Here is a 19,698-nt window from a genome sequence, read left to right as displayed (position 1 = left end):
CAAGGGATGAAAAGTCAAATGTCAAACTGTCTGAAAAGCAAGCCAGCCACCTGTGTAAAAGTGGTATACATTTCTTATTAACAACCCATTATTTTTAGACACTATCAAGAGGCAAATCAGAAGCACAAGAGAAAAGCAGCCTCAACCTAATATAAACGTGCTTGATTGGTAAGAGGTGGCCTGCCAGGCACTACTTCCTTGCAATAGATCTTACTTCCCATCAACCCATGTTAACGTGCTCCCCACCCCTCTTGGAATATATAAATAAATAAACAAAAATAAGGTCTAATTACTTTTGCTCAAAATTTGCCCATAAATTGGAGAAACATCTAAGGACTGCCTTACCACCCATTTAAAGCTGGACTACACAAAAAGTAGTATACTTGGGTCCTCTGGAAGCAAAACCCTGCGTTAGTATCCCTTTGCCTAGAGGTAAATCCAAGGATACCCCTCAGGGTCTGGGATAGATAAGGAATACTGGCAAGACCCACCCGTTCACCCCACAAAATGGGCTTGTCCCCAGGGGCTGCAGGAAAAAAAAATAAAATTCCGCAAGGATGGGGTACTTCCCGTCTTCAGCAGTCCAAACGCTTTTTTAAGCAGTCTCTAGGCCCAAAGATTAGGAAGAAAGACCGGGATACCAAAAACTGCCTCCCACTTCAGGGTCTCAATTCCACAAGCACCAAAGAATAAACAGAGGAGACCAACTAAGCTCCGCGGTTCGGGGAGGCTGGAGAAAGCGCCCGACACGCCAGGCCGCGCCCCCCACCCCCACCCCGGGTTGGAGCCTACCGCCGAAACCCCGAAACCCTCCTCACCTAAGGAGAAAACGATGCCTCTTTCCGCTCAGCAAAACACAGGCCTAACCCACCAAGCCAAAGCTTTCCCAAACACCCGGCTCAGAAGGCGCGTAGGCCGAAACCACTGGGATCCGTGAGACGGGGTTGTGTTTTACCTCATGGGCTCAGCAGTCATGTTTTCGCTTCAACGCCTTGTCGGCTTCAGCGACCGTAGGGCGCCACTCTGCGCTCCCCGGTGCCCAGTTACGATAGAAATGCACTGGACTCTTAGTCGTCACTACAGCTGGCGCCGGATCCTCCCCACAGCTCAAAGGCCGCCACCGCTGCCACCTCCGCAGGAGCCGCGGAAACAAAGCGACGCCGCCGCCGCCGCCATTTTGTTGGGCCGAGGCTCAGGCAGCAGAATTGGCGCGTCCTCCCTCTTCCTCCTTCCATCATCCATTGGCTGCCTTCTCCGCAGCGCAGATGCCTATTGGGTACAGAAATTCACCTTCTTTGGGGGCCTGTTGCTAAGGCGGTCTACGTCATTTGATCCCCTCCACCTTTTCATAGGGGGTCCAATTCAGTCCCATTGACCTGAAAGTACTAGTGACGTATTTTGACTTTATTCTGAAAATGCTTTTTAACCCGTCCTCTTTTCTTTGACATATTGACAAAACAAGAACAGCAATTTACATTTATTGAGAGTTTACTATATACCCAGCACTATACTAATCCTTTATCCAGATTGTCTCATGTAATCCTTATACCCTTTGAGTCAGACAGCCGCTTGTTACCTACATTTTCTAGACGAGGAAACCAAAACACAAAGTCACACAGTAGTGGACCCAAGATTCCGATCAGACACCACACTCTTAACCACTAATCTACGTGGCCATCCTATACATTTTCTTTCCTATATTCCAGGTTATCATCAAGTTCTTTACTTTCCTAGATGATTTATATATAATATTAATCATTCCAGCATGCTTACATATATATATATATATATATTATAAATATAAAACATAAGACCAACTTGAGATCTGCACACAATTTTTTCAATATTGAATAAATTGCCGCTTGGAACACACACGTGGACCATTTCCCCAGTCTGATGTGATGTTTGGCTCACAAACTAACCAATCTAGGTCTATTTCCACCTCATTACAGAGGTTTGGCTGTATCATCTCTAAAAGGCTTTCCAGGGAATTCCCTGGCCATCCAGTGGTTAGGGCTCTGCGCTTTCGCTGCCGAGGGCCAGGGTTCGATCCCTGGTCGAGGAACTAAGATCCCACAAGCTGTGCAGCGTGGCCAGAGTAAATAAATAAAAATAGAATAAAAGCCTGTCCAGTTTTCACGTTCTATAATTTGTCTATTGGTAATCTCTGCAAGTCACAAATCAGTTCTCTAAAATCAAATAATTTCAAGTTTTATTTCTAAATTTATTCTGCCATAAATAAAGTTCATTCTGCTCGCTTTTTCCTGAAATCTGCAAGAGCTCCTGTTGTGTTTAGGTGACAAGGTTGCTACTTTCTACTGGAATAGCAAGCGATGAGCATTTTTTGAATGGAACACTTTGATAATCTGATAGACTTGGGCAACTTTTTAATCAAGAGAAGCCTGTACACATTTCAAGTCATCTTTCAGATACTGAAGTACCATTGCAAACTGTAGAAACCAGCCTTCTGTATCTGGAATACTGATTTTCTTCTTGTCTTTTATACATTAAATATTACTTAAACATACAATTTACAGAAGTTATGTTTTCCTGGTTAGTAAATGCAGTTAATTTGAAAGGAGATCCACTCCGTTAGAAGACATCACACAACTTTCAAACGAGCTCTTGGGGACAAGACTCAACACTAAGCAGATTTAAATGGCAAATTCCACAAATAGAAAAACATCTTAATAACAAAATTATAATCACACAATTTTAAAAGTATAAAATAACTCACTATTTGTGAATCATAAAGAATATCTTTGCTATTAAAGGATGACTAACAAAGTTTTACTGATGTATTTATAGGGGGATCACTTTCAACATATAATTTTCAAAGACTTTCCTTCAGCTGTATTTTAGAAAAAATTCACTGGTACACATCACTTTCACATTTTTCATCAAGTTGCCACAGAAATCAACACAGACCCCTTTCTTGGACTCTTGAACATAAATGTGTGATTTGTGAATCTACTTATTTGCTTTGGAAGAAAGACAAGGTAAATTACCTTTAAAGTGCAAGTTAGAAGAAAAAGTACTCTCATAATTTTAAATAAACAGCATCACAAATTCTGACTATCTTATGTCAAAATCATAATGCTTTGGTGATAATCATGAAATTTTTGAATGTATATATCCTTTAATCCAGAAATTTAACTTCTAGGAATTTATCTAACAGATAAACTCTACATGTGAAAGATGAGTTATTCACAAGACTATTCATTGCAACATTGTAACATCAAAGATTTAGAAACAACATAGATGTTCCTCAATAGAGGACTGGTGAAATAAACTATGCTATCCATATAACATAATACCACATAAGTCCTTAATATAAAAATTTTTCAAAAATCACTTGTGTTTCTATGCACTAACAACAACCAATCCAAAAAGGAAATTAAGAAAACAATCTCATTTTCTATGGCATCAAAAGGGATAAAATACTTAGGAATAAACTTAACAAAGGCTGTGAAAGACTTGCACACTGAAGTCTATAAAGCATTGCTAAAATAAATCAGAGAAAGACAAAAAGAATGGAAAGACATCTCATGCTCATGGACTGCAAGACTGACTGTTGTTAAAATGTCCTACTAGCTAAAAAGACCTACAGATTTAATGAAATCTGTATTAAAATCCCAGTGGCATTCTTTGAAGAAATAGAAAAGAAATCCCAAAATTAACATGGAAGCTCAAGGGACCTTAATATCCAACTCAGTCTTGAAAAAGAAGAGCAAAATTGGAGACCATACTCTTCCCGATTTCAAAATATACTACCAAGCAACAGTAATCAAGATTGTGTGGTATTGGCATAATATATAGAAAATGGAACAGAAAAGAGAGCCCAGAAATAAACCCTTACATATATGGCCAAATGATTTTCAGCTAAGGTGCCAAGACTACACAATGGGGAAAGGATAGTCTCTTCAATAAATGGTGTTGGGAAAATAGGATATCCAGCTGCAAAAGAGTGAAGTAGTACCCTTAACTTACACTATATATAAAGATTACCTCAAAATGGCTTAAAGACCTAAACCTGTAACATTCTTAGAAGAAAACATAGGGGGAAAGCTTTAGGTCATTTAATTTGGCAACTGGTTTCTTGGATGTGACAGCAAAAGCACAAGCAATGAAACTAAAAAAGATAAATGGGACTATATCAGATTTTAAAACTTATGCACATCAAAGGAAACTATCAACAGTGTAAAAAGGCAACTTACAGAATGGGAGAAAATATTTGCAAATCCTATATGTGATAAGGGGTTAATATACAGAATATATAAGGAACTTCTACAATTAGCAGCAATGACAAATAAAGAATAAAAAATGGACAAAGGAATTGAATACGCAGTTCTCTAAAGAAGATATACGAATGGCCAACAAACATATGAAAAGATGCTCAACGCCACTAATCATAAGAGAAATTCAAATCAAAATCTCAATGAGGTATTATTTCAGGCTGTTGGAATGACTATCATCAGAAAGACAAGAGATAAGAAATGCTGGCAAGGGATTTCCCTGGTGGCACAGTGGTTAAGAATCTGCCTGCCAATGCAGGGGACATGGGTTCGAGCCCTTGTCTGGGAAGATCCCACATGCCACGGAGCAACTAAGCCCATGTGCCACAACTACTGAGCCTGCATGCCACAACTACTGAAGCCTGCGTGCCTAGAGCCAATGCTCTGCAACAAGAGAAGCCACCACAATGAGGAGCCCATGCACCGCAATGAAGAGTAGCCCCCGCTCGCGGCAACTAGAGAACGCCCGTGTACAGCAACAAAGACCCAAGGCAACCAAAAATAAATAAATAAATAATTTTTTTTTTAAAAAAGAAATGCTGGCAAGGACACGGTAAAAAGGGAATCCTTGTGCACTGTTGCTGGGAATATAAAATGGTGAAGCTGCTATTGAAAACAGTATGGAGGTTCCTCAAAAAGTTAACGAGAATTACCATATGATCCAACAATTCCACTTCTGGGTATATAACCAAGAGAACTGAAAGCAGGATCTTGAAGAGATAATTGCCCACTGATGTTCATTGTAGCATTATTCACAATAGTCAGGAGGTGGAAGCAACCCAAATGTCGATTGGCAGATGAACGAATAAAGAAAATGGAATATTATGCAGCCTTAACAAAGAAGGAAATCCTTTCGTATGCTACAACATGGATGAACATTGAGGATATTATGCTAAGCAAAATGTTACTCACAAAAGGACAAATACTGTATGGTTCCACTCATATGAAGTATTTTAAATAGTCAAAATCCTATAAATGGAAAGTAGAAAGTGGTTGACAAGGGCTGGGGCGATGGGTAAAGGAGAGGGCCTTAGTTTTTAATGGGTATAAAGTTTCAGTTTTTCAAGATTAAATAGTCCTAGAGATCACAACAATCTAAATACACATAACACTGCTGAACTGTACACTTAAAATGGTTAAAATGGTAAATTTAATATTACATGCTTTTTTACCAAATAAAAAAAATTTTTTTTTTTGTGGTACACGGGCCTCTCACTGTTGGAGCCTCTCTCGTTGCAGAGCACAGGCTCCAGACGCACAGGCTCAGCGGCCATTGCTCACGGGTCCAGCCGCTTGGGCTGGTGGGATCTTCCTGGACCGGGGCATGAACCCGTGTCCCCTGCATCAGCAGGCGGACTCTCAACCACTGCGCCACCAAGGAAGCCCTAAAAACTTTTTTAAAAAGGCAGGTATAGATGTACATATATGAGATATTTTTCTAGTTATATTGTTAAATGAAAAAACAAAGCAAGTTGCATAACACTGTATTTTAATATTTGTGTTGGGGAGAGAGGAAGAGCAAGAGTAAGAGCCAGAGTGAGAATGAGAAAGAGAGAAGATAAGAAATAAAATAACTCTGAAAGAATGAAAATTATATTTAATAATAGTGATTACCTGGAGAAGATAACCTGGGAGTGGGGGGACCAGGGCAGGAGGAAACTTCACTACACTATATACTCTTTGCACCTTTTATATTTTATAAATACATGTGGGCGTATTTCCTGTTCAAAAAATGAATGTGAATTTAAAATTAAGACAGTTTGATATTGGTGAAAGAACAGACAAATAGATCAATGGAAGAACAGAGAGGCCAGAAATAATCCCACACAAACAGAGTCAATTGATCTGCGGCAAAGGACCAAAGGCAATTCAACGGGGAAAGGACGGTCTTCAACAAATGGTACTAACAAAAGACACTACTAAGATAATGAAATGATTAGCCACAGATTGGGAGAAAAATCTTTGCAAAACATATCTGATAAAGGACTGATGTCCAAAATACACAAAGAACTCTTACAACTCAACAATAAGAAAACAAAAGCCCAGTTTTAAGATTGGGTTCTTCTTGGGCAAAAGAACCAAAGACACACCTCATCAAAGAAGTTATACTGAGAGCAAATAAGCTTATGAAAAAATGCTCAACATCACATGTCACTGGGGAATTGCAAATTAAAAGAACAATGATATACCACTACACAACTATTAGAATGGCTAATCCAAAGCACTGACAACAACAAACGCCAATGAGAACGTGGAACAACAGGAACTCTCATTCACTGCTGGTAGGAATGGAAAATGGTACAGACACTTTGGAAAGTTTCTTACCAAACCTAAGGCTAAACATACTTTTACCATATGAGCCCACACTTGCAGGAATGAATGCACGAATGAATTGGAAAATGACATCCACACCAAAACCTGCATACAGATGTTTATACCAACTTTATTCATAGTTTCCAAAACCTGGAAGCAACCAAGATGTCCTTCAGTAGGTGAATGGATAAATAAACTGTGGTGCAGCCAGACAGTGGTATGTTATTCAGTCCTAAAAGAAATTAGATATCAAGCCATGAAAATACATGGAGGAAACTTAAATGCCTATTACTAAGGGAAAGAAGCCAATCTAAAAAGCTATATGCTGTATGATTCCAACTATCTGATATTCTGAAAAAGGCAAATCTATGGAGACAATAAAAAGAGCAGTGGTTGTCAGGGGTTGTTGGGGGAAGGATCGATGAAGAAGAGCACAGAGGATTTTTACAGCAGTGAAACTATTTTGTATGGTACTATAATAGTAGATACTTGTCGTTATACATTTGTCCAAACCCACAGAATGTACAACACCAAGAGTGAACCCTAATGTAACCTATGGATTCTGGGTGATAATGATGTATCAATGTAGGTTCATCAATTGTCACAAATATACCACACTAATTTAAGTAATTAATAATAGGGGAGGGACTTCCCTCGTGATCCAGTGGTTAAGAATCCGCCTTCCAATGCAGGGGACGTGGGTTCGATCCCTGGTCAGGGAACTAAGATCCCACATACCACGGGGCAACTAAGCCTGCACACCACAACTACTGAGTTCACGCGTCTCAACAAGAGAGCCCAAGTGCTGCAACAAAAATATCCTGCGTGCCGCAGCTAAGACCTGACACAGGGGCTTCGCTGATGGTGCAGTGGTTAAGAGTCCCCCTGCCAATGCAGGGGACACGGGTTCCAGCCCTGGTCCGGGAAGATCCCACATGATGTGGAGCAACTAAGCCCCTGCTCCACAACTACTGAGCCTGCACTCTAGAGCCCATGTGCCCAAAGCCCGTGCTCCACAACAAGAGAAGCCACTGAAATGAGAAGCCCACACACCGCAACAAAGAGTAGCCCCCACTCGCTGAAACTAGAGAAAGCCCACGTGCAGCAACGAAGAACCAATGCAGCCAATAAATAAATAAATAAAATAATAGAGAAAACTGGAGGGGTGGTTAGGCGGCATATGAGAAAGATCTGTACTCCCTGCTCAATTTTCCTGTAAAACTAAAACTTCTCGAAAAATAAAGTCCATTTAAAATGAATATAATTAAAAATCATAAAATAATTCACTTTTCCTCATAGGTCTGTCTAGGTTTTTTAACATAAAAGATATATTAAAACGACCTTTCTATTCACTTTATGAAAATTATGGGGGAGAACAGAATACTTAAAAGTAAACCAGGTACAAACTTCCAGTTATAAAATAAATAAGTCATGGGGATATAATGTACACCATGGTGACTATAGTTGATAATACTGCGTTGCATATTTGAAACTTGCTAAGAATAAATCTTAAAAGTTCTCATCACATGAAAAGAAATGGTAACTACATATGTTGATGAAGGTTAACTAGACTTATTGTGGTGATCATTTTGCAACATCCACAAATATTTAATCATTATATTGTACACCTGAAACTAATATAATATCATATGTCAATTATACCTCAATTTTAAAAAGTACACCAAACGAGATTAATCTTATAGCTCCAAATGAAATAATGTTTCCTTCTCATAAACCAGTGGTAGTTTAATAAATTATGCAATATTTTTGAAGAGTCTAAACCTAAGGCAACCTAATAATTTGTTGCTATTTTCAAAAAGCCAATATTTCATTTGTTGATTTTCTCTGTTGTTTTTCTATTCTCTATTTTGTGTACCTCCATTCTAATCTAATCTTTAGTATTTCCTTCCGTCTGCTAGCTTTGGGTGTAATTTCTTCTACATATCTTCTATACCTATAGTTTCTTCTTTCCTAGTTGAGCTGTAATGTTAGGTTATTGATTCGAGATTTTTTTCTTTTCAATGTAGACATTTACAGGTATAATTTTCCCTGAGCAATGCTTTCACTACATTCTGTGCTTTTGTATGATATATTCTTGTTTTCACTCATCTCAAAATATTTTCTAATTTCCTTTGTGGTTTCTTCTTTGACCTATTGATTGTTTAAGATTATACTGTTTAATTTCCACATATTTATGAATTTTCCAAATTTTCTTGTTATTGATTTCTGGTTGTGTTCCACTGTAATCATGGAAGATATTTAGTATGATTTTAGTCTTTTAAAATTTACTGATTCTTGTTTGTGGCCTAATATATAGTCTAACCTGGAGAATGTTGCATGTGCATATGATAAAAGTATGAATTCTGCCTTTGTTAGGTGAAGTGTTCTGTGTAAGTCTGTCAGTCTAGTTGGTTTATAGTGTTGTCCAAGGACTCTGTTTCCTTAATGATCTCCTTTCTGCTTGTTCTACTCATTATTAAAAGTGGAGTACTGAAGTCTCCAACTATTATTGTAGAATTGTTTACTATTTCTCCCATCAAGTCTATCAATATTTTCTTCATATATTTTGGGGCAATATTGTTAGGTGTATATGTTTATAATTATCATATTCTCTTGATGGATTGACCCTTTTATCAATATATAATGTCTTTATTGTCTTTTGTAACAATTTTTGACTTAAAGTCTATTTTTTCTGATATTAGTATAGCTACCCCAGCTCTCTTTGGTTACTATTTACATGGAATATCTTTTTCCATCCTTTCATTTTTTATCTATTTGTGTCTACATCTAAAGTGAGTCTCTTCTCACAGATATAGAGAACAAACAGGTGGTTACCAGTGGGGAGAAAGAAGAGGGGAGGGACAATACTAAGCTTGCACACTGCAATGAAGAGGAGCCCCCGCTCACCGCAACTAGAGAAAGCCTGCGTGCAGCAGCAGAGACCCAATGCAGCCAAAACTAAATAATAAAATTAAATAAATAATAATAAATAAATAAATTAAATAAGCGACAAAGATATATTGTACAACACGGGGAATATAGCAAACATTTTACAAGAGCTATAAATGGAGTATAACCTTTGAAAATTGTGAATCACTGTATTGTACACCTGTAACTTATATAATATTGTACAGCAACTATACTTCAATAAAGAAAATAGAAAAAAATGAAAGTGAGTCTCTTGTAGACAGCCTATAGTTGGATGGTGAGGTTTTTTAAAAATCCATTTTGCCTTTCTCTATCTTCTTATTGGAGAATTTAACCCATTTACATTTAAGTAATTAGTGATAAGGAAGGACTTACTTTTGCTATTTGATTTCTATGTCATATATACTCTGTTCTTTGGTTCCTCCATTACTGCTTACTTTTGTGTTTAATTGATTTTTTGGAGTGTATTCCTTTCTGTTAGTCTTATTGAGCATCTCTTCAAAGTGAAAAATCATTTTTGTCTTGGTACTTTCAAAATTCTTTGTCTGTCTCTCTTGGTGTGGATCTCCGTGTTTATTTTACTTAGAGTTCGATGAGCTTCTTGATGTGTAGACTCATGTCTTCCATCAAATTTGGGAAGGTTTCAGCCATTATTTCTTCATTTTTTCTTTCTGTCTTTTCTCTCTCTACTCTTCTGCTGGGACTCTCATTATTTGTATATTGGTGTGTTTGATGCTGTCCCGCAGGTCTCTTAGGTTCTGTTAATTTTCTTCATTCTTTTTTTTTTCCTGCTTCTCCAATTGGATAATTGTAATCAACTCATCTTCATGCTCACTATTTATTTCTTCTGTCTGCTCAAATATGTTTTTGAAGCCCTCTAGTAAACTTTTTTCACTAATGTATCTTTCAGATCAAGAATTTCTATTTTTTATATCTCTTTTTTCTCCCCATGAGTAATGTGTTTTACTTTTATCCAGCTTTATTGAGATATCATTGACAGATAACATTGTGTAAGTTTAAGGTGCACAACATGATGATTTCATACACATATATATTGTGAAATGTTTACCACAATAGGGTTACTTAACACATCCTTTACTTCACATAATTACCATTCTGTTGTTATTCTCTTTCTTTATTGATATCCTCTGTTTGGTGATACATAGTTTACCTGGTTTCCTTTATTTTTGGGGTATGATTTCCTTTAGCTCTCTGTACATATTTTAAATAGCTGATTTAAAATCTTTTTCTAGTAAGTCCAATGTCTGGGCTTCCTGAGGTATAGTTTCTGTTAATTTCTATGTTTCCACTGTGAATGAGCTATATTTTCTTATTCCTTCATGTGCTGCATCATTTTTTGTTGAAAACTGGACATTTTGAATATTATAATGTGGTAACTCTGGAAATCATATTCTCCTCCTTTCCCATTAGTTGTTGTTTCTGCATGTTGTAGGTTATAGTTTTTGCTTAGTGAACTTCCTAAACTATATGTGTAAAGACTGTATTCTTTGTCATATGTCGACACTGAAGTCTCTGTTTCACTAGCTTAGTGGTCATCTAGTGATATGAGAGTGATTTCTTTAAACACCTGGAGGCAAAAAACAAAACAAAAACCCTCTTTCAATCTTTGCAGATTGGCCCTGTCTTGGTACAGTCCTTCAACACTTAGCCAGTCTGTTTACAACTCTGCCTTAGTTTTCACTTCCTGCTTGCACTGAGCATAAAGATTAGTCAGAGGTAAAAGCTTGGAGAACTATTAAGTCTATTCTGAGCATGCATCCTGTTAAGTCTATTCTGAGCATGCATCCTGTTTCCCAAAGTAAGTCTCTTCTCAGCTTTTGCTCCCAGACTTTTGACACATCTATTGATTGCCACAACAGCAATGTTTTGCCTCAGGCAACAGTGGCTTGTTCATTTGTCTTTTAACATTTTTGAGGATAGCTGCTTTTCGGTCCTGAATGATTTCTGAGCTGGGCAAACTGAGGTAAGTCTCTTGTGTCATTTCTTAGGGAACCCACAGACAGGTCAAAACAGACAAACACAATTTCTTGGAAACAAGGTCTGCTCTGCTCTCTTTGGGACCAGCTACCCAAACTGGAAACACAGAATGCCATCTTCAAAACTCTGCCACACCAACATGGGGAGACAGGGCGAGGCTAAAACACCACAAAGTTCTCCTACCATGCTTAAGTTTCCTTTTTCTAAAGGCAACTTTTTCTGATTTAGCATTCACTTTGTTGTTTCAAACCTTTGCCTATTTTCCAGAGTTACAACAGAGTTGATTCTGGCAGTCTTTACATCTTTTTCAGTGTTTCTGCGGAGGGATGGGCCCTCTGAACTGTTTACTCTGTCATTTTTCTATCTTAGCTATTTTTTTTGTTTGTTTTGTTTTGTTTTTTGATTGTTACGCAACATTTTATTTTTAATTAATTTTTATTAGAGTGTAGTTGATTTACAATGTTGTGTTAGTTTCTGCTGTACAGCAAAGTGAATCAGTTATACATATATCCACTCTTTTTTAGATTCTGTTCCCATATAGGTCATTACAGAGTATTGAGTAGAGTTCCCTGTGCTATAAAGTAGGTTCTTATTAGTTATCTATTTTATATATAGTAGTGTGCATATGTCAATCCCAATCTCCCAATTTATCCCTCCCCTCCCCCCTTTCCCCTTGGTAACTGTAAGTTTGTCTTCTACATCTGTGATTCTATTTCTGATTTGTAAATAGGTTCATTTGTACCTTTTATTTGCTTCCACATATAAGTGATATCATGTGATATTTGTCTTTCTCTGACTTACTTCACTCAGTATGACAGTCTCTAGGTCCATCCATGTCACTGAAAATGCCATTATTTCGTCCTTTTTATGGCTGAGTAATATTTATCTTAGCTATTTTTGGCCCTTCACATTTCCATATAAACTTCAACCTTCACACACACACAAAACTATGCTATAATTTTTATTGGAGTTGATATGAAAATTGAGAGCTTTACAACATTAAATTGTATTTTTTTAGAAAGTTTAGCATATTTCATTTTTTTTTTTTTTTTTTTTTTTTTTTTGGTACGCGGGCCTCTCACTGTTGTGGCCTCTCCCATTGCGGAGCACAGGCTCCGGACGCGCAGGCTCAGCGGCCATGGCTCACGGACCCAGCCGCTCCGCGGCATGTGGGATCTTCCCGGACCGGGGCACGAACTCGCGTCCCCTGCATCGGCAGGCGGACTCCCAACCACTGCGCCACCAGGGAAGCCCCATATTTCATTTTTGATGTTACTTAGTGTTATAATTGTAGGAAGTAACTTGTAAAGGGTTATTATTGTTCAAGGTTCATACACATTTCAACTGAAAGAATTCTTTTATTTCCTTAAAAGTTTAAAAAAAATTTTTAAGAATTTTTATTGGAGTATAGCTGAACATTGAATTTTAAAATCTGTGAACAGGGGCTTCCCTGGGCGCAGTGGTTGAGAGTCCGCCTGCCGACGCAGGGGACACGGGTTCGTGCCCCGGTCTGGGAAGATCCCACATGCCGCAGAGCGGCTGGGCCCATGAGCCATGGCCGCTGAGCCTGCATGTCCGGAGCCTGTGCTCTGCAACGGGAGAGACCACAACAGTGAGACGCCCGTGTGACACACACACACAAAAAAAACTATGAACAGGGTATATCCCTTATTTGTGTTCTTTACTTATTTATTTTAGCCATGCCACGTGGCATGTGGGATCTGGGTTCCCTGACCAGGGATCAAACCTGTGCCCCCTGCAGTGGAAGTGCGGAGTCTTAACCACTGGACTGCCAGGGAAGTTCCTATTTGTGTTCTTTAATTTCTCTCAACAATGTTTTGTAGTTTCCAGTCAATATGTCTTGCACATCTTTTATTACATTTATTCCTGATACTATCTTAATTTGAATTAACATTTGATAGAACTAGCTAGTCACTATCAGGGAATTCCATCTTACTTTCTTCTGCTAAGCTGTTGGAACTTGAATCTGTCAATAATATGTATGATACTAGAGCAAAATGGTTGTACTAATATTTTAGTATTTTGTATATTATCAAAACATTGGTATTTTATTAAAATCTGAGATAAAATTGTCATAGTCATCTACATGTCCTCAAATGTTGTTACACCTGCAAAAGGACCAGGACCTAGGATTAAGGATCGCTTGTATGTCTGGCTTTCCAAACAGAATGAATAAGGAAGAAAATCTTGATTAAAAGAGGTGAGGAGGGGTCAGACTTGTGAGAATGAATTTGACCTTTGAGGGAAAGAAAGAGAGGTAAGAGGAGGAAATCTAACCATGGAGGAAGAGAAGCATTTGGGTTTCAGGGGTCCTGGAAACCTGCCTCCATCTTTTTTCTTTTTTACCTCAAATTTCACTATCTTCTCTTTTGCTTTCTTTTTTTTTTTTTAAAGTTTTTGGCTGCGTTGGGTCTTCATTGCTGCATATGGGCTTTCTCTAGTTGCGGCCAGTGGGGGCTACTCTTTGTTGCGGTGTATGGGCTTGTCATTGCAGTGTCTTCTCTTTTGCGGAGCACAGGCCCTAGGCGTACGGGCTTCAGCAGTTGCAGCAAGCAGGCTCAGTAGTTCTGGTGTGTGAGCTCTTGCAGGTTCAGTAGTTGTGGTGCACAGGCTTAGTTGCTCCGCAGCATGTGGGATCTTCCCGGGCCAGGGATTGAACCCGTGACCCCTGCATTGGCAGGCGAATTCTTAACCACTGTGCCACCAGGAAGTCCCTATCTTCTCTTTCTGTTTCCATAAAGTTTCTCTACCTCAATTCTAAGAAGACTATGGAAGACCTTTGGAATTAGACGAAGGCCCAAATTGGTTCTATGGGATATACAAATGACTAAGAAATAAGAGAAAAGATGTTCAGAGTTACTAATAACTTGAGAATTGGTCATTAAAATGAGATCCCTCAGAAGACTTTGTAAAACAGGCAGAGGGATAAGAATGGTAAGAATATTTTTAAAGTAGTGCATTTTTGTTCATTTAGAAATTGTCACATACCATGTAACCCTTTGGGTATGATTTGGGATGTAAATGACTCTGACTTGAGATTTTCTTAAAAGTACTAAAATGATACTATACTGATAAGAGTAATTTGGCATTTCAGTACTTTAAAAATGTATCTTGTGAACTAATCAATCATCCTTTAAAATTTCATTTCCCATCACAGAAACCTCTCCTTTCCCCTCCCACCCAACCTCAAGAGAGTGATCAAACCCTCCTCTGTATCCATGATATAAAACATATTTTCTCACTAGGATTGCATTTGTTTACATGTTTGTTTCCACCACAAGACTGCAACTTGAGAGTAAAGACTTTTTTCTTTATTCAATCAGTGAAAATTTACTGCGTGTGTACTATGCATGCATTTTAGAAAAGGAGTTTACAGAGATGAGTAAGACAATGTCTCTGTTCCCAAGGAATTTACAGTTTATGGGAGGGACAGGGCAATTACAAGATAGGATAACAGAGATGCACCGAAGAAGAGAGGAAGGGTATAAAACCCAAACTGGGAGGTCAGGAAAGCTTCCAGAAACTATAATATTCAAGCTGTGTTTGGAGGGAGAGAAAATATTGCATTTATTTTATTTGATGATCATAAAAAGAACTTCAGACCCAAAGTTCTCTAGGTACAACTGCTAGCCACAGAGCCACAGCCAGGCATTATAAACTGGAAGGTTCAGACCAAATGCATCATTTCTGAGTCTGGGTATTTGGTGGAGCCAACACATCTTAGTTTGTTTTTCTTTTTTTCAGCTGGAAGTCATTATTTATAAAGCACTCATAGGAATATACTCATCACTAATTCTGAAGGTAGGGTTTATCTGCATGTTCTTAAATTGTCACCCAAAGAGCCTGAAGACCATACTCCAACATTCCCACCATGAGTCATACTCTATTCAGCTGTAATCATTTTCAGGACAATGATCAAATACAAAGTGGTGTCAGTAAGGATATGCTAATATGGGGTTGGTGCCAAAGCAATAGTATTTGTCTTAATTTTGAGTTGTGGTAAAATATACATAAAATATACTTTCTCTACCATTTTTAAACGTATAGTTCAGTACTGTTAAGTTCATTCACACTGTTGTGCAACCAACCTCCAAAATTATTTTCATCTTGCAAAACTGAAACTCTAATTATAAGCAACAACTCCCCATTCCCCTTTCCCTAAGTCCCTGCAATCTAGATATCAGGAAGCAATCAAGACAGACTAACTATGGTTTCCATTTCTCCAGGGAGTAATTTGTATCCTGAAGTGAAACCTAATCCATAGGAAATTTGCAGCTAAATAGGAAACCTGTAGGAATTTCCTTGGAATAACCTTCAGTAAATTGCTTCACCTCTCTAGGGCAGGTTTTCTTTAGCAGTCAAAACGAAGGGAGTGATTAAATGGTATCTAAGGTCCCTTTGGTTTTGACTTTCTATAATATTAGCATACTATTACAGTTATTCATCTCATCCTTGCTCAAAATTGGGCAGAACCCACTTAAATCAAGATCTGATATTAACATAATTGTTTCAAGTGTATTCTTTCTAAAAAAATATTTCAATGCATATTATTAAACAATTTTCAGCTATAATGGCTTCCACAAGCATTTCATAGCTTCTTCCGAAATCTGACTACAAAACACCCTGCATTTCAATTGATCTAATTCAACACCAAAGCTGAATATCATAAATGATATCCATTCAAAACTGAAATACATCTTTAATATTTTACATCATAGAACAGTAGTGCTGAAAGGAACACTGAGGTGGTTTAATCCAATGCACTCACATTAGAATAAAGAAACAGGTCCAGAGGGGTTCACTGATTTGCCTATGGTCACATAGCTAGACAGAAACAAAGTAAGGACTAAAAGCTGTTTAAAAGCCAGATTTCTTTACTTCCTGTTCAGTGTTTCTACTCCATATTTGCAAATTTACTGCTGCCCAGTCTTATATAACTTGATAATCTGTCTGGGTAACTGTTTCAAATTAATTAGTGCCAAAAGGGAATTACCTAGTCACAGCATTCACTGACTAGGGCAAAATGTAATGAACCATTAAAAACAGTCATTCATTTACTTATCTTGGTTGTTTTGACTAATCTAATGGGTGACAGCATTAATGAAGGATAATGTATGGAATCCTGGAAGAATGTATCTCAGTCCAGAAATACCTAAGTAAATTGGCCTATCAAATTCACTGTCATTAGGACAATAAGAAATTTAACTATAATTTCAAAATGGTATGTTCTAATATTACAATTCTAGTTTAGTGTTTTAAATTCACCTCTCCTTAGTTGTTAACCAGAAACCCAGAATTTAGATTGTAAAAGTTTATTGATATGATCAAAAAGCAAACAGCCAGACATTTGGTTATCTTTGTCACTACAATGTGTCATTTTAAATAGTATTTTTAAATGCATAACAAATAATATTTAAACAATTGCTAGAAAAGTTAATTAAGAGTCTACTTAAGGCACTTCAGATGAAAGCTAATTTCAACATTTCCACAAAAGTAACACTATTCTAAGTGTAGTAAATCTGCTTTCTACAGATTTTAGCCAGAATGCAACTTCTCTCCTTAAAGAAGAAGAATGTGCTCTTAAGAGACAAAACAAATACAAAAAAACTGTCATTCTTTCAATGTTCATTGCAAATTATCTGGAGCTATACATTTTACATGGCAGTAATATTCCCCCGGTTAGTATGTACAAATCAGGGTATATTCATACAAGTCTCATAAGAATCACAGCATAAATTTACTTGGCCTGAGACAAGTACAAGAACAGCAGATAAGGAATCCAGAATCATACAATTTACAGTGGAGTAACAAAAACAGGCTCCACTAGAGAGTAAATATCCCCTCACCCACCAAATCTACTAACAAAAACAAAAACAAAACCCCCACATATAACATTTCTTCTTAGGCAATTATATCCATCTCTTTCTTCAAACCTCTATTATATAAGACTTCCAGACCACGTGGGAGAGTTATTAGATGGTAAATAGTAGCAGGCAGTCACAGTATTATTTTAATGTAATAATACTTCTAAGATTTATTAAACATTTTTTTCATTATCAGAATTCTCATATTTCCATTAACAGTGGCATTTCTGGATACTCTTTATAACTATGGGGGAGGTTATAGCTAGATCTAATGATAACCATCAACTTCCATTCTTCACAGAAATTTGGTTAGCACATACGGTTACTTTCACTGACACAAAAAAAGATAAAACTCAAAACTTCTACAAATGATTACTTTGTTCTCCACTTAAAGTGAGAAAATGAAGGCTAAATAATAGCAAAAACCAGAACAGTTTTTAAGAAACATTTCCTTTCTATTCACAGGCAACAGCTTAATATTTCATGATTTTATTTTCCCAATCTAGGGGAGTCCTTTTCCTAAACACAAGGGTTAATGAAATATGTTGCAACTGTAATACAGATATCAACTTAACCAGATGAACCTAGCTTTTTCTCTTAGGTACAAATGAAATAAGTGATGAGCTCTAATTTGCAGAAACGTTTTAGACCATTTAAAATTTACACTGATTTTAGCACTAAGCTACATTTTTATTAGAAAGGCGCCCACCTTAAATAAAAGAAAACTAGGGAGACAGAATGAGCCTGAAATATTTCCAAATACAGGTAGTTAATACCACACTCATGCAGAAATCATAATCCTGCATTTAGAGATATTTCTTAATGTCTACAGCTACCAAGAAGCATAGTTTGCACTGCATTTCAGGAGGAAAGATGGAGGAGGACTGGCTAGTCTTTTTTTCTAAAGTCTAGACATGTACTCTGAAGAATGGTGTTCCATTTTCAGAAGACACATAGCACATATGATTTCTCTGCCCAAAAGGAAAGATGTGCAAAGTATACACATCCATGCAAAGATGGAAAAGTTAAGAATGGATTCTTGATGTTGTTATCAGAACTGCCCGCCACACCTTTGGATAAGATAATAAAAAATCAGATGGTCAAAAGTTAACTAAAGCAGTTTTGAACCTTGTTGTAACTAAAATGAAGTAGTAGCTTTAAAATTTTTAAAAAATATTTAATTCCACTAAATTAAATATTCCACAAAGTTTACTGGGAAGGGAAGGTTAAGAGGAGAATCATATCCAAATACTTCATGATTTTGATGGAAAATTGCTTCTTAAGGCACTATACATCTTCTTTGGTTAAATGATTAACTATTTTAATCACTTGAAAAAAAGAGGTAATACAAAATACACAAATTGCATTCTTCTTTTCACACACACGTTTTTCATTTTTCAATTTCCATTACTCCAGTGTCTACATATCTCTGGAATCCTTTTTAACTCATCAGAAAGCTGAAACAAAAATATATACCAATCTATTAGTCTCTGAAAGAAAAGTAGTCGTTACTTCTAATAAATACCTTGATTTTTTTCAGATCAAAGAACGTTTGGGTACATGTATAATAAACTTTGAGCATCAATCACAAAAAGTGAGAAACACTGAGATATTGAGGTAGTCTTAGGAGAAAAGGAAATAGAAATAACTTCGAATTAAAATATCTCCTGGAGACACCAATTAATAACTGAATCAACCACGGTGATCAAATACGTAACAGAAGTCCCAGCTTCTGGGGAGCAGAAGATTACCCTTGTATCTCAGCTAGTATTCTATAGGGGATAAATTATTTTAAAATGTACATACACAGAAGAATAAAAGTATAAAGCTAGAGGATTATAAGTCAAGGATCAAAGTTCTAGTAGGTTTTGGTCTTAAAATTAAGTAAGTCTGCAGAAAATGCAAAAGAAGATTAAGTTGTTCACTAATCAAAATGCATTTAGGAATGTGACAATATAATGAACTGATCAGGGAGTGTTTCAAAATTACCTACTAAAAACTTGTGTTAAAAATACGAAGAATGAATGTGTCTCAAAAATATCACTTGATATACTTTACCTTTAGTGTTCATAGTCGTTTATACAACAGGACAATGTTGTATTAAAAGAATAGGAATTATAGTAAATGGCACTCAGATTATAAAACTAACTTACAACATTCCCCATTGTGTACTGGTACATTTATTTTGGCTAGTAACAGAATAAAAGCAAGAACTTATAACCAGGAGAATAATGTCTTCCCTGAGCCTTAGAGATCTCTATGAACATTACAAGCCAATT

The 19,698-nt window shown here is 37.0% G+C and overlaps 2 protein-coding genes across 11 annotated transcripts in view; both read right to left on the bottom strand.

Moving 5' to 3' along the window:
• ATRX (ATRX chromatin remodeler) overlaps positions 1-1,197 on the bottom strand; it is a 236,711-nt gene extending 235,514 nt beyond the window's left edge. For 7 of the 9 annotated variants that reach the window (XM_024746111.1, XM_024746113.1, XM_024746116.1 and 4 more), the window contains exon 1: positions 956-1,173. Coding sequence is in view for 4 of the 9 variants with exons in the window: in XM_024746108.1 (XP_024601876.1) it covers positions 956-975 (20 nt within the window). In the remaining 5 variants the exon portion in view is untranslated. Of the gene's footprint in view, positions 1-818; positions 917-955 lie in introns of those variants that run through there. The other 2 variants (XM_024746107.1, XM_024746114.1) reach the window with 2 other exon arrangements.
• A 15,654-nt stretch (positions 1,198-16,851) lies between these two features.
• Positions 16,852-19,698, bottom strand: part of MAGT1 (magnesium transporter 1) — a 44,401-nt gene continuing 41,554 nt past the window's right edge. For both annotated transcript variants that reach the window (XM_024746144.1, XM_024746143.1), the window contains one exon: positions 16,852-18,876. Coding sequence is in view for 1 of the 2 variants with exons in the window: in XM_024746143.1 (XP_024601911.1) it covers positions 18,861-18,876 (16 nt within the window). In the remaining variant the exon portion in view is untranslated. The remainder of the gene's footprint in view (positions 18,877-19,698) is intronic.

This window comes from Neophocaena asiaeorientalis, unplaced genomic scaffold (assembly GCF_003031525.2).
Source record: "Neophocaena asiaeorientalis asiaeorientalis breed wild unplaced genomic scaffold, Neophocaena_asiaeorientalis_V1.1 scaffold51, whole genome shotgun sequence".
In the NCBI taxonomy this organism is placed as follows: Eukaryota; Metazoa; Chordata; class Mammalia; order Artiodactyla; family Phocoenidae; genus Neophocaena; species Neophocaena asiaeorientalis.
Note: the sequence above shows the minus strand (reverse complement) of the source record. Positions and strands in the feature narration are given on the sequence as shown.